This window comes from Carcharodon carcharias, chromosome 12 (genome assembly GCF_017639515.1).
Source record: "Carcharodon carcharias isolate sCarCar2 chromosome 12, sCarCar2.pri, whole genome shotgun sequence".
NCBI classification, from domain to species: Eukaryota; Metazoa; Chordata; class Chondrichthyes; order Lamniformes; family Lamnidae; genus Carcharodon; species Carcharodon carcharias.
Window position 1 is genome coordinate 124702527 of NC_054478.1, and position 16038 is coordinate 124718564.

At 42.4% G+C, this 16038-nt stretch overlaps 1 protein-coding gene across 3 annotated transcripts in view; it reads left to right on the forward strand.

Annotated features, from left to right (window-relative positions):
- The window catches only part of nop58 (NOP58 ribonucleoprotein homolog (yeast)), a 36825-nt gene extending 23216 nt beyond the window's left edge, over nt 1-13609 (forward strand). The window contains exons 10-15 of one of the 3 annotated variants that reach the window (XR_005944545.1): nt 506-669; nt 1565-1699; nt 1865-1926; nt 5358-5498; nt 7317-7435; nt 12046-12104. Coding sequence is in view for 2 of the 3 variants with exons in the window: in XM_041200487.1 (XP_041056421.1) it covers nt 506-669; nt 1565-1699; nt 1865-1926; nt 5353-5498; nt 7317-7435; nt 12046-12093 (674 nt within the window). In the remaining variant the exon portion in view is untranslated. Of the gene's footprint in view, nt 1-505; nt 670-1564; nt 1700-1864; nt 1927-5352; nt 5499-7316; nt 7436-12045 lie in introns of all 3 variants that reach the window. The other 2 variants (XM_041200487.1, XM_041200488.1) reach the window with 2 other exon arrangements.
- Nucleotides 13610-16038: the final 2429 nt, after the last annotated feature.

The following is a 16038-nucleotide window of genomic DNA, read 5'->3' on the forward strand; positions in this document are numbered from 1 at the left end:
GAGGCTCCTTGAGAGGGTATGGAGGAGATTTACCAGAATGGCTCCAGGAATGAGGGATTTTAGCTCAAAGGTTAGGTTGGAGAAAGTTGGTCTGATGTCCTTGGAGCAGGGGAGTTTGAGGGGAGATTTTATAGAAGTGTATAACATCATGACAGGTTTAGAAAAGGTAGATGACTAACTGTTCCCATTAACTGATGGTGCAAGCATGAGGGGCTGCAGGTTTAAGGTTTTGGGCAAGAGAAGGAGGGAGGATGTGAGAAAAACTTTTATTGCACAGCGAGTAATAATGATCTGGAACACTGCCTCTGAGGGTGAAGGAAGTGGAGATTGTCGATGATTTCAAAAGGAAGTTGGATGGGCTCTTGAGAGAACTAAACTTTTAGGGCTATGGGGATAGAATGGGGGAATGGGACAGACTTGGTTGCGCTACTGAGAACTAGTTTGGATTTGATGCACAAAATAGCCTCATTCTGTGCTGTTATTTCTCTGACTTTCCTTTCCATAGGTTCTTTGTTGAATCTAGCAAAGCATCCTGCATCCACTGTGCAGATCCTTGGTGCAGAAAAAGCACTGTTTAGAGCATTGAAGACAAGAAGAGACACTCCAAAATATGGTCTTATTTACCATGCGTCACTGGTTGGACAGACCGCTCCAAAGAACAAGGGCAAGGTAAGTCACCGAACTGTCGTTTTTCTTGTAAATGTTTGTTCAAGGTAAGGGTTTTACTGCTGGAAAATGGAATGCTCCTTTTTTCAGGTCCAGTGTCAGCATCAAATATTCGTCTGACAGATACGAATAAAGCTTCCTCTACACTGTCCGAACCTCAAGCATTCTCTCGTTATTCTACTAGAACAGTTTTCACATTTTCTACACGACCTGCGGCTTGAACTCTGGGTTTGGGAGGTTGAGAGCTTTGTGGATAGCACATTTATAGATCTAGTCGTGGTTAAGAGTATGCAGGGAGAGAGGAAATGGGTGATCACCAGGCAGGTAGCACATGAGTCCCCTGAGTGCATCCCACACACAAACCAGTATTCAGTTCTGAATGCTGATTTGAGGTTCATCTGGGGACTGCAGCTAGAGCCAAGTCCATGGTGCCTCAGATGTATAAGGTCTGCAAGGAAGATGGCAGAGAAATTGAACAGATCTAACAACTCCAGACTGGGCATCCATGAGGCGGTGGGCTCTCAACAGCAGCAGAATTGTACTCAACCACAATCTGTAACCTCATTGCTTGGCATATCCTCCACTCTACCATTACCACCAAGCCAGGGGATCACCCTGGTTCAATGATTAGTGCAGAAGGGCATGCCAGGAGCAACACAAGGTGTACCTAAAAATGAGGTGTTGATCTGGTGAAGCTACAACTCATCACTACTAGTGTGCCAAAAAGCAAAAGTAGCATGCGATAGACAGATCTAAGTGATTCCACAACGGATCAGATCTAAGCTCTGCAGTGAAATTGGCCATCAGGAAGTGAGGAAAATTTTCTGTAGAAAACTAGCAGTTACAGCATAAAAGTTCTCTCAAATTCTGAGCCGGGACTTATCTCTCTGCCCAACAGATCTCCAGGATGTTGGCGGCCAAGGCATCTTTAGCAATCCGGTATGATGCTCTTGGTGAGGATACAAATGCAGAAATGGGTGTGGAGAACAGAGCCAAACTGGAGATCCGAATACGACACTTGGAAGAAAAAGGGGTAAGTGAACTCTTGGAATGTCCCACTCGGGCCCTTGACCGATATTTGGTCAAAAGCACCTGGTCTGAGATCCCCATGACTGTCTTAAACCTGTCTGTGTGTTGGCAGCACTGTACCTAAACTGTTGCTTTGTGCCTCAGTGCTGCTTTGGTTTTTGTCTTGTAGATGAGAAGGATAAGTGGTACAGGAAAGGCTCGGGCACAGTCTGACAAATATCAGCATAAGAGGTATGTGTCCCAAATAATCTTAATTTCTTACATGTGGTATGTTCCTGTTCATATTGCTGGGGAAGGATCCAGGTTGGAGGCTTGCACTTTCTGGGGGTTGGAGAGTAGAAAAGCAAGTTTTTGGTCTTGTGTGCCCTTTTTGGGTAGCCTTGATGATGCCTGACTATCCACTTCAGTTATGATTTGGAAGTAATTTATATTTAATTTGCTTCTGGTATTCACTTTTTTTGTGGAAATGTTGCACTTGTGACACATTTCTGTTGTAGAGAAGTGTTTGAAAGCTTCCTCAGTGGTTTCAGGAATAGAAGGCATCTTTTGTTTTGTTACCCAGCCATCCAGATCAGACTGCCCAAAACAATATCCTTGCCTGCTGAGTTAACTAATTGTAGCCAGTTTAGGAGTTGGGCCTGCAATTGATCTTGGTGTCCCAGTCACTTGTAAAATGTGTATGGACACTGAATGAGCAATGTCTGTCTTGCAGACTAGTCAAGCAATACATAGTCACGCTCGTGGAAACATACCTTACGGGCAATGTCCCAGGTGCCATCATCACTGTTCCTGGGTATACGCTGTACCACTGGCAGGACAGACCCAGCAGGGTTGGTGGCAGAGTGATATACAGTTAGGAGAGAGTTACTGTGGGAGTCCACAATATCGACTCCAGACCCCATGAGGTCTCATGGCATCAGGTCAAACATGGCTAGGAAACTTCCTCCTCATTACCGCATAACCCCCCACCGTAGCTGATGAATCAGTACTGCTCCATGTTGAACACCATTTGGAGGAAGCGCTGAGGGTGGCAAGGGCGCAGAATCTACTTTGGGTGGGGAACCTCAATGTCCATCACTAAGAGTGGCTTGGTAGGACCACTACTGACCGAGCTGGCCAAATCCTAAAGGACATAGCTGCTAGACTGGGACTGCGGCAGGTGGTGAGGGAACCAACAAGAGGCAAAGACACATTTGACCTCATCCTCGCCAATCTGCTTGCCACAGATGCATCTGTTCATGACAGTATCGGTAGGAGTTAACACCGCACAATCCTTGAGACAAAGACCTGTCTTCAGATCCTGCCTTCAGATTGTTACCCTGCATCGTGTTGTGTGGCGCTACCACTGTGCTAAATGGTTTCGAACAGATCTAGCAACTCAAGGCAAAGCAACCCTGAGGCGCTGTGGGCCATTGGCAGCACCAGTATTGTACTCGACCACAATCTGTAACCCCATGGCCCAGCATATCCCCCCACTCTACCATCATCACCAAGCCAGGGGATCAACCCTGGTTCAATGAAGAGTGCAAGGAGGGCATTCCAGGAGCAGCACTAGGCATACCTAAAAATGAGGTATCAACCTGGTGAAGCTACAACGCAGGGCTACTTACATACCAAATAGCATAAGCAGCAAGTGATAGACAGAGCTAAGCCATTCCACAGCCAATGGATCAGATCCAAGCTCTGCAGTCCTGCAACATCCTGTCATGAATAATGGTGGACAATTAAACAACTCACTGGAGGAGGAGGCTCCACAAATATTCCCATCCTGGATGATGGGGGAGCCGAGCACATCACTGTAAAAGATTCGCAACAGTCTTCAGCTAGATGCACTGAGTGGATGATCCATCTTGGCCTCCTCCCGAGATCCCCAGCAACTCGGACACTGGTTTTTTAGTAACTTGATTCACTCCACGTGATATCAAGAAACAGCTGAAGGTATTGAATACTGCAAAAGCTGTGGTCCCTGACAACAGTACTGAAGAGTTGTGCTCCAGAACTTGCCATGCCCTTAGCCAAGCTGTTCCAGTAGAGTTACAACACTGGCATCTATCTGGCAATGTGAAAAATTGCCTAGGTTTGTCCTGTATATAAAAAGCAGGACAAATCCAATCCGGCCAATTAACGCCCCATCAGTCTGCACTCGATCATCAGTAGTGATGGAAGGGGTCATCAACAGTGTTGTCAAGCAGCACTTGCTTACCAATAACCTGCTCACAGGTGCTCAGTTTGGGTTCCGCCTGGGCCACTAAGTTTCTGACCTCAAACATGGACAAAACAACTGAACTCCAGAGGTGAAGTGAGAGTGACTGCCCGTGACATCAAGGCAGCATTTAACCAAGTGTGGCAGTAAGGAGCTCGAGCAAAACGAGCCAGTGGGAATGGGGGAAGACTGCCTGCTGGTTGGAGTTATATCTAGCAGAAAGGAAGATGATTGTGGTTGTTGAAGGTCAATCATCTCAATTCCAGGACAGCACATCACTGCAGGAGTTCCTCAGGGTAGTGTCCTCGGCCCATCTTCAGCTGCTTCATCAATGACTTTCCTTCCATCATAAGATCAAAACTGGCAATGTTTGCTGATGATTGCACAATGTTCACCATTCACGAAGACTCAGATACTGAAGCAGTCCATGTCCAAATGCACTTAAGACCTGGCCAATATCCAGATTTGGGCTGACAAGTGGCAAGTAACATTCGTGCCACACAATTGCTAGGCAATGACCATCTCCAACAAGAGAGAAACCAACCATCACCCCTTGACAATCAATGGCACTACCATTGCTGAATCGCCCACTATCAACATCCTGAACCAGAAACTGAACCGGACTAGCCATATAAATACTGTGGCTACAAGAGGAGATCACAGGCTAGGAATTCTTCAGCAAGTAGCTCACCACCTTACTCCCCAAAGCCTATGCTCCATCTACAAGGCACAAGTCAGGTGTGTGTTGGAATACTGTCCACTTGCCTGGATGAGTCCAGCCCCAGCAACATTCGAGTAGCTTGACATCATCCAGGACAAAGCAGCCTGTTTGATTCGCACCCCATCCACAAACATGCACTCCCTCCACCATCGAGCACAGTGGTAGTAGTGTGTACATGTACAAGATGCACTGCAGGAACTCACCAAGCCCCTTTAGACAGCACCTTTCAAACTCACGACCGCTACCTCTAGAAGGACAAGGGCCTTAAAATGTGGGAACACCACCATCTGGAAGCTCCCCTCCAAGCTGCTGACCACCCTGACTTGGAAATACATTGCCATTCCTTCACTGTTGGTGGGTCAAAATTCTGGAACTCCCTAATAGCACTATGGGTGTACCTACGCCATATGGACTGCAGAGGTTCAAGAAGGCTGCTCACCACCATTTTCTCGAGTATTTAGTGATGGGCAATAAATGCTGGCCTAGCCAGCAATGCCCACATCCCATGAATAAAAAACATTGGACACTGCTCTGATGCCACCTGTCTTGGCTCGTGCTTGATTAAGAACGTGGATGAGGTACTTGGGTTACCAGTGCTGTTCTAATGTACTCCAGCAATAATCATTGCCTCCAGGAGAAAAACTGTTTTGGGGTGGGGTGGTCAGGGAGGAGAGGTGGTGAGGGGGGAAAAAGGAAATGTTTTGTATTGTTCTAATTTACATTTTCTGGTCAGTGAAGTGAAAACATATGACCCATCTGGGGATTCGACTCTACCTTCTGTCGCAAAGAAAAGGAAGTTTGAGGAAGTGGATGATGAGGAAGAGCAAAAAGAAGTCAAGTCCAAAAAAAAGGCCAGACTTTTAGAGCCTCCTGTGACAGGTTAGTCTCCAGGAAGTTTTTGGATTTTTAACCATGCAAGGACGTTTAATGTTTTTTTTTGGCTCCTGTACTGGTGCAAGTAACCCTTCCTGGTTGTACAGTTCAGGACAGGATGGAGTTTGGGATTCCTGACTGCAATGGGGATATCTCAGAATAGCCTTGACACTAATTCCAACATGGGCTGATATTTATGGCTGTGTACACCTTTTCTGCATTTGTCTAATCTCATTCTTGCCTGTGGGTAACAGGGGGAGGAAACTAGTTTTTAACCACACAGAGGTAGTTACTCCTCCTGGCAGCTTGTTCAAGCTCGGTTTGGATCAAGCTATCTGACTACATAACTTCTTGGCTATAGGTGTACAAGGCAATTTTTCCTCTGGATCTCTAACTATGGAACAGCATTCACCTCTTAAACTGGCAGAAGTTATGAAACAACTTCACTGATAATTTTTGGCACTTTTTCCCCAATTCTGCTGAACACTGACTTGCTGGGTTCAAAGTTGTGGGAGTGCTGCTTGTTTTCTGGTACGTTACACAATGCCCCATCTGCCACCGTCTTCCTCCAACTGGCTGAACTTGTTCTACATTGAACACCATTTCCTTTGATTCCACTCGCTTTCTTCAAATGAAAGTGTTGCTATGGGAACTCATATACCTACCCTTGAGGATATATGGAGCATTCTTTGTTTTGGTCCTGCTCAGGTGCCTTCCCTCATCTCTTTTTCTGGTACGCTGATGACTATTGATGCAGTTTCCAGCTCACCCCTTGAACTGGAAAGTTTTATCAACTTGGCTTCCAGTTTTCATCCTTCTTTTACCTTCACATTGTCCAATTCTTCCCTTCCTTAACTTACTGGTCTCCATTTCTGGGGATTGGCTGTCCATGAATATTCCACAGCTACCCTCGAATGCACTTACTCCCACCCACTTCCTGTAAAGGTTCTACATCAACATATGCAACCTTCCAAACCAGCCCCTCTTCTCTCTGCACAAAGAAACATCTCCATCTCCCCCACCCACCAAGGTTGACCGGGCCCTCTATAGTGTCCATTCCATTTCCTAGCTTGTGATCTTGCCCCTAATCCCCCTGCCTCCTAGAACTGCAATAGGGTTCCCTTTGTTCTCAACTTCCTCCCCAGACTCAACATTGAGTTCAACAATTTAAATTCATAACCTTTGCTCCTATTTTTTGTTTCTTTTTTGCATGGCAGTTGGTAATGATTCTGCATTTTCCCATTTACACGTTTGCTAGACACATGTTTTGTTTATCTAATTATCTCTTATCATTATCTCTTTCGCCATTTAAACATGTTTTCCACCCCATCGTTGACTTTTTCTTTTGTTCTTCTCTTCCCTCTTTGTGTTTGCTTTAAAACTGTTACATCTCTTTGATGGAAGGTCGTCAACCTGAAATGATAACTTGGTTTCTTTCTGCACAAATGCTGCCAAGCCTGCTGTGTATTTCCAGCATTTTGTTTTTATTTCAGATTTCCAATATCTGCAGTATTTTGCTTTTATATTGCCAGTCACCGACGATTCAGTTAGTTATTGCCCTTATCAGTTTTCCTGGTTTTTGATTTAAGTGTAGATTTATAGATTTTTTTTGTTTTTTAAAGCTGAGTTACTTCCTTTTCCAAAGTTTGGAGCTTCCAAGTGATGTGGTTCTGGTTTTTTGATCTTACCTATTGTCAGCCAAGGGGACAGTGAATTACTCCCTATCATGTGCATGCTTCTGTTCCTGACTGGACATTGTTTGCAAATTCACAAAGCAGTGCTGACCTGGATGCATTCGTACTAAAATACTTTTTTATGTCAAAGAAGCTGTAGAAGGGGCTGAGCCACCCACAAAGAAGAAAAAGAAGAAAGAAAAGAAGCAGGAGGTAGTTATAAAACTGGAGGAAAAGGAGGAGCCATCAACTTCTTTTGTTACAGAGGAGGTAAGAACATGAGATTGAAATATGCAAGTAGCCGTAAAACTAACACTGTCTCGCCTTAGTTACACAAAACATAGGGCTCTTGGGATTGGGGGTTAATATATTAGTGTAGACTGAGATTGATTAAGGGACAGCAAACAGTAGGAAAGCAAGGGCTATTAACCTTCATTGCAGGAGTGCTTAAGCAACAGTGAAGAAGTCTTGCTGCAATTGTATAGGTCCTTGGTGAGATGACACCTGGTGTACTATATATAGTTTTGAAGTTTTGTTCGTCTCTGCGACAAGATTTCCGTATCTATTCACCTAGTTCTGTTGAAGGGTCATGAAGACTCGAAACGTCAACTCTTCTCCGCCGATGCTGCCAGACCTCCTGAGTTTTTCCATGTAATTCTGTTTTTGTTTTGGATTTCCAGCATCTGCAGTTTTTTTGTTTTTATCATAGTTTTGATCATCTTGCCTGAGGAAGATGACATAGTCGTTTAGTAGTACAGAACTTGAGCATTGCTGAAAAAAAGAGACATGCTGTTGAAGCTTTTCATCTTGCTCTGTCCTTATGAATGCAAGACCAAATGCTTTAATAGCATGTCTTTTTTTCTCAGCAATACTGAAGATGACATACTTGCATTGGGAAGGAGTGCAACAGAGGTTCACTGGACTGATTCTTGGGATGAGGGGATTTTCCCAAGAGGAGAGATTGAGCAGATGAAATTTTCCCTACAGTTTAGAACAATGAGAGGTGATATCATTGAAACAGAAAAACTCTTAAGGGGCATGAGCGGGTTGATGCTTGAAAGATATTTGACTTGACTGGTCAAAAACTTATGCCACAATCTCAGAATAAACAGTCAACCATCTGGGACTGAGATTAGGAGAAACATCTTCCCTGAAAGGGTTGTAAATCTTTGCAATTATTTACCCCAGTAACTGTATATGCTCAGTTGTTGAATATACTCAAGACACAGCAATAGCTTTTTTTGAATACTAAGGGAATGGAGGGATATGGGAATAGTACAAGAAGATAACTTTGAGGCATGTGTTATTGAATAGCAGAGCAGGCTTGGCTTGAAGGGTCAAGTGTCCTAATCCTCCTGTTGCTTATATTCCCCCTCATCTCTGTTCCCTTAAGTCCAAGTCCATATCTTACGTCAAGCACTGAAGGTTGAAAAGTCACTAGAATTGGATGGCATGGATCTGAGGATGCTGATGGAAAGTAAGGGTGGAAATTACAGAGGCACTGGCCATAATCTTCCAACCTCATTAGATGCAGGGATGGTGCCAGGGGACTAAAGAATTGCATATGTTGCACTCTTGTTCACAAAAGGTTGTGAAGATAACCCCAACAACTATGGGCCAGCCAGTTTAACCTCAGTGGTGGGAAAGCCTTGAGTGAAGGTAATTCAGGACAAAATTAACAGTCACTTGGATTAATTAAGCAAATCAAGCACAGGTTTGTTAAAGGAAAATCATGTTTGACTTACTTGTTTGAGTTTTATGATGAGATGAGAGAGGGTTTCTGAGGTTGATTTGGTTTGATGAAGTACCATAAGTTTCAACTTTGTTGGTATGCCAATGGGATACAAGGATCAGTGGCAACATGGATGCAAAATTGGCTGAGTGACAGTAAACAGAATAGCAGTAAATGTTTGTTTTTTTGAACTAGAGGAAAATATACAGTGGTGTTTCCAGGGTTGTACTAGGACCACTGCTTTTCCTGATATATATTAATTAGCTGTGTACATATAGCACAATTGCAAAATTTGCAGATGAGACAAAACTTGGAGGAACTGTGAACTGAAGAGCATTGTGACAAACTTCAGGAGGGCATAAACAGGCTGATGAAATGAGCAAACAAGTAACAGATGAAATTTAATGCAGAGAAGTGTGAAGTGATGCATTTTCCAAAGAGCGAGAAAAGGCAAGGTAAAAGGTATACATTCTAAAGGGAATGCAGGAACAGAAAGAATGTATGTGCATAAATTGTTGATAGTGGCAGGGCAGGTAGAGAAAAGATTAAAAAGGCAAATGGGCCACCAAGGCCTTGAGTCCAGAAGGAAGGAAGATATGGTGAACCTTTACATAACACTGGTTCAGCCTCAACTGGAGTATTGTGCCCAATTCTGGGTTCCACTTTAAGAAGGTTGTGACTGCTTTAGGGGGGGTGTAGAAAAGATTTATGAGAAAGATAGCTGATTGGGCCCGTGCTCCTTCGAGAAGAGATGGTTGCAAGAAGGTTTGATGGAGGTGTTCAAAATCATGAGGGGTCTAGACAGTTGATAGAGAGAAACTGTTCCCATTGGTGTAAGGGTCAAAAACCATAGAACATTCTTTTAAGATGATCGACCGAAGAACAAAAGGTGACATGAGGAACTCTTTTATGCAGCGAGTGGTCAGGGCCTGGAATGTGCTGCCTGAGAGTGTGGTGGCGATAGATTCAACCATGGCTTTCAAATGCGAATTGGATAAGCACCTGAAAGGGAGGTGGGGGGGGTGAAATTGCATCATTGAGGAAAGGTTGGGGGATTGGAATTAGCTAGATTGTTCTGGCAGTGAATTGGCACAACCTCAACAGGCCTTATGGCCACCGCCTATGCAATAGCTGTTTGATGACCAGTGTATGCTGCACCCAAATACATGCTGGCACTATCAGTCCATGGTGACATGAAGAGTAATGACATGTGTAGAGCCATTTTGCAAGTGGGGTTAGCACCTTGAAGAGGAGACAGAATTGGAGAGCAAGGACATTTTGCCCTATTCTCTACGTGCATGTTGTATTTTACAGATGTATAGGAACTTCTGTCTTTGATATTTAGCTTAATAACATACAAAATAGGAGCAGGAGTAGGTGATATGGCCTCTCAAGCCGCCTTTGGCATTAAATAGGATCATGTCTGATTTTCAATCTTTTTCCTGCCTGATCCCCATATCCTTTGATTCCTTAAAAGTTCAAAAACCGTGAATATACTTAATGGCCGAGCATCCACATTACTCTGGGGTAGAGAGCTCCAAAGATTCCCTACTGTCTGGAGAAATTTCTCATCATTTCAGTGCTAAATTGCTGACTCATCATCCTGAGACTTTGCATCCTAGATTCAAATTTTCTCCCTAAGGGGGATAACTTCACAGCATTTACCCTGTCAAGCGTTCTCAGAATTTTATATTTCAATGAGATCGCCTCAGTCATCTAAACTCCACAGAATATAGGTCCATTACAACCTTCCTATTTTATAGAAGATGCTGAAACACTCAGCAAGTCAGGCAGCATCAGTGGAGAGAGACAGCTAATGCATCAGGTCATTGGCTTTTCATCAGAGCTTGAAGTGTTAGCGGTGTTGTCTCAGCTTTGTGACCTGAGTATTTCCAGCATTTTCTGCTTTTATTTCCAGCATCTGTAGTATTTTACTTTTACCTCATTTGTTTATTTGTTCATTGGATGTGAACATCGCTGGCAAGGCCAACTTTTATTGTCTTATTCCTTCATGAGGTCTGGGCATCGCTGGCTAGGCCAGCATGTATTGCCCATCCCTAGTTGCCCTTGAAAAGGTGGTGTGTGTTGCCTTGAATCACTGCAGTACATGTGGTGTTGGTACACCTAAGTTTCCTGTGAACTTTGTCTTTGTTTTTGCAGTTTCCCTTATAAGGGGCTGCTTTTACATTGTCCCTGATTTTGTTAATTTAGTTTAATTGTTTGATTCAAAAGAGTTACAGGACTGTTAGGGAGGGAATTCCAGGATTTTGACCCAGTGACAGTGAAGGAACGGCATATATTCCCAAGTCAGGATGGTGAGTGGCCTAGAGGGGAACTTCCAGGTGATGCTATTCCTATGTATCTGCTGCCCTTGTCCTTCTAGATGGTAGCGGTCATGGGCTTGGAAGGTGAAGTCTCAGGAGCCTTGGTGAGTTAGTGCAGTGCATCTTGTAACATTTGCAATTCTCAAATTATTCTCAACCCTGTATTTTAAATGGAAGATAATGGCCAATACCTCAGCAGTTTCTCCCCCTGATTTCAGCCAGCAGCCTTGAATACATCCTGCTGGTCCTGGTGACTTACCAACTAGTACATCAAGTACATCCAGCCTTCCTAATACCTCCTCTATCAATTTTTAGCTAATCCAGCATTTGAGCTATTTTCTCTTTCATTGACTTTGGCAGCACCTTGATAAAGACAGATGCTGAGTGCTCACTTAGTATTTTAGCCATGCCCTCTTGCCAACCTGTTCTTATGCTGTCTATTTGCCTCTCATTTCCTTTACCACTTCCTGTTTGAACTTTATATTTAGCCTGATGAATCCTTAGCAATAAATCAAAGCATTTTCCCAACGACTAATGTCAGGCTAGCTGGTCAGTCGTTCCCTATTTTCTGTCACTCTACTGAACCGCAGTGTAACATTTGGTACTTTCCAATCCTTTGGGAGAATTCTAGAATCTGGGAATTTTGGTGCTTCCACATGATCCCTTCAGAACTGGTTCTGAAGATGAGTTATTTTTAACTCAATATTACCTCTTGTTTGTGTCTCCATAGATATTGTCAGACGTGAATATTTCCAGCACTGTCTTTATTTTGTATAATATATGATAATAGAGTTGTCGATACTAATATTTGACTTTACTTTCAGGCCCCAGAGAAGAAGAAGAAAAAGAAAAAGAAAATAAAAAATGAGTGAAGTGTATCAAATAATGAGACTACATTGTTGTCATTTATAGCTCTGTTGAGCCCTGACTGAAAATGCTCTTTTTTTATAAGGAGGAAAATGTTTTTATAATGCAGGACATTTGCATTTTGATAGCAGTTATCAGAAATATTCTATTGACATAAGTCTATTGCATTGGATTTTTCTGTAAAAATTGTTCGCCTTTGGATTGAGAAATGGACTTTAGTTTTCTTTTGAGTGTCTTATGTTAATGCATATACCCCATCCCCAACCACATAAATCCTGTCAAATATCAACTGTAACCCAAAAACACTTGACCTTTCCATGTAGCAGTCATGCTCAGAATAATGTTTTATGAAATACATTTTCCTTTGTGCAGATAAAAGACACTGAATGGGACAGGAATATTGTTTTAAAAAGAACTGGTATTTATTTTTAAATGCTGGTTTTAGTAAAAGTAACTAGGTTTAAAAACTCAATCAGATTGTGGAGAATGCAGCAGCCCACTACAAACTTACACGCCTACTATGGTGAATTGGTAACCAGAGGAAAGGTTAAAAATAATTGGTTAAAGAACGAGAGAAATTGTAATGTTTTTCATATAGGTTAAGATCTTGAACACATTGCCTGCAAGAATAGTGAAATCAGATTCCATAAGTACATTCGGAAGGCAATTGGACATGTACTGAAGAGAACTAATTTATAGGGTTAAGGGGAAAAAGCTGGGATTTGGGACTGAATTGGATAGCTCCTTCAAAGAGCCAGCACAGGCACAACTGGCTCCCTTCTGTGCTGTACAGCTCCCAGATTCTGAGCACAAAACCAAGGATGTTAGTCCTTTGGCCTCAGCTGGAGCACTCTGTCTAATTCTGGATACCATGAATTAGGAAGATTTCCAGGCCTTGGAAGCTGTGCAGCGATTTAAAAAAATGATAGGGATTTTAGTTGGAGCAGAGAAAGTTAAGGGAAGAATTAATGAAGGTGTTCCAAATGATTGATTTTGATAGAATAGGTGGTGAAACTGTTTCCACTGGTAGGATCAGTGGGCAATCAAATCATAAAATCATACATTTGAAAATGTGATTCAGTTAGTCCCCTGCTCTTACACTATACAAGGTCAATTAGCCCTATTTAAAACAATTGGCAAAAGAGCTGGGGTGATGGGGAAGCCAGAGAATTTTCATGCAGCAATTTATGATCTGGAAGGCATTATTTTAATGGGTGGCAGAAACAGATTCAGTCGTAACTTTCAAAAGAGAATTGTGTAATATATGTTGGGGAAAAATAATTGGAGCATTTTGCCTTTCACATAGGATGTTAGCATACATCCTTTACCTCTAATACAAGTCCAAAGACAAGCAGACACAATGTCAGATTTAATACTCTTAAAGTGAGTCCACAAGATAATGTGATTGCATTGCATGTATAAGCTGTTTAGTGATAAAGCTAGCTGTGGTTATTTATTACACATGCACTGCTTGGTTAAAGAACAGGGGGACTCACTGAATAAACAGCCTGCATAATTCTCCAACCTGAACTGGATCATTTTTGTACTTTTGACTGTTGCTCTCACTTCTTCTCACCCATTACTGGTTTTACCATCATTTCTAGTCTAAACCTCCCCCACTTATTGATTTTAAAGTTCATTCTACAGTCCTGTTTATCCTTTCAACTGGAACCCTCTTGTCCCAGTACTAATGCCAGTGTTCTGGCAGAGCAGGTTTGAGGGGATAAACAGCTTAACTTCTGTTTCTCAGTTCCTAAATGGAGCGCCTCTTATGTCAGTTTCAGTCACACATTGACTTTCCTCTTCACTTTTCCCTCTGTTAATTAGCAGAATATTAGACTTAAAAGACAGGAGTAGGCCATTTGGTCCCTCTGTGAGATCATGGCTGATCAGCGACTTAACTCTGCTCCGTATCCCTCAATATTGTTGGTTAACAAAAATGTATGTATTAAAACAAATTTGATATAGTGCCAACTGCCTTAATTCCTGATTTACTGTATCAAAACCTCTCCTTGTAAATCTTATTAGGTATTCTTGTTATTTCAAGGAGAACAGTCCCAATATTTCCAACCTCTCTTTATCATTGAAGTATCTCATCCCTGATAGCATCCTGGTAAATCTCCTCTGTACCCTTCATAATGCTGTTGCATCTTTCCAGAAGTGTGGCACCCCCCAAATTGTCCACAGTACTCTAGCTTGATTTCTAAAGTTTTATAAGATCCATTTGCTTTTATTCTATTTCCAATGTATAAATCCAAGTAATCAATATACTTCTAACCGCCTCATCAACTTGCCCATCCCAACTTTAAGGATCCATGTAAATGAACACCAAGAGCAGAGTTTGGAGATGGAGGTAAGAAATAAGGGGAAGAAGACACTGATGGGGGTAGTCTATTGGCACCCTGACTGTAGCTATAATGTAGAACAGAGAATAAATCAGGAGAAAATGAGGGCATGTAAAAAAGGCAGTACGTTAATCATGGGTGACTTTAATCTTCATGTAGATGGGGAAAATCAAATTGGCAGAGGTAGACAGAAGCAAGAATTCATTGTGTATTTAGGACAGTTTCTTAGAACAATATGTGAATCCAACCAGGGATCAGGCTATTTTGGATCTGTTAATGTGTAATGAGGCAGGTTTAATAAATGATCTGAGTAAAGGACCCTCTAGGAAACAGTGACCATTATATGGTAGAATTTAGTATTCAGTTTGGAGTGAGAAACCTGGGTCAGAACCAACTGTGTTAAACTTAAAAAGGGTAATTACAATGAAATGAGGGTGGAGTAGGCTGGAATGGACTGGGAAAGCAGTTTAGTAGAAAAGACGGTTGATGAACAATGGTAGACATTTAAGAAAATAGTTCATGACTGTCAACAAAGATATATCGGTGAAGGAGGAGGATTCAAGGAAGGGGATAAACCAACCATGGTTAACCAAGGAAGTTAAGGACAATAACTATCACTAGAGAAAAAGTATTAGGGAAACTAATGGGGCTAGAGGCTGATAAGTCACCTGGACCTGATGGGTTGCATCCTAGGATATTAAGGGACAGAGTAGATAGAAGCTTTTTCCCAGGGCGTAAGTGTCAATTACTAGGGGACATCGATTTAAGGTGAGAGGAAAAAACTTTTGAGGAGATGTGCGGGGCAAGTTTTTTAGGCAGAGGGTAGTGTGTGTCTGGAATTCACTGCCAGAGAAGGTGGTGGAAGCAGGTACGATAGTGGTGTTTAAGAGGCAGCTTGACAAATACATGAATAGGATGGTAAAAGAGGGATACAGTCCCCGGAAGTGCAAAATGTTTTAGTTTGACAGGCAATATCATCGGCGCAGGCTTGGAGGGCCGAAGGGCCTGTTCCTGTGCTGTACTTTTCTTTGTTCTTTGAAGTAGCTACAAAGATAGTGGATGCACTGGTAGTAATCTTCCAAGGATCCTTAGATTCTGGAAAAGTCAGAGGATTGGAGATTGGCCAATGTAACACCCTGATTCAACAATGGAGGGAGACAAAAAACAGCTTAACATCTGTCATTTTAAAAATGTTGGGAGTCTATTATAAAGGATGTAAAAGCAGAACGTTCATAAATACATCTAATCACACAGATTCAGCATGGCTTCATGGGGAAATCATGCCTAATAATATTAGAATCTTTGAGGCGGTATCAAGCAGGATAGATAAAGGGAAACCAATGGATGTAATATAATTGGATTTCCAAAAGATGTTCAATAAAGTACCACACATAGGCTACTTAATAAGATAAGAGCCCATGGTGTTAGGAGTAGTATATTAGCATGGATAGAAGATTGGCTAACGAGTAGGGATAAGGGAAACGTTTTCAGGATAGCAACCTGTAACTATTGGAGTGCCGCAGGGATCAGTGCTGAGGCCTCAATTATTTGCACTATATGTTAATGACTTAGATGAGGGAAGTAAATGTACTATTGCCAAGTTTG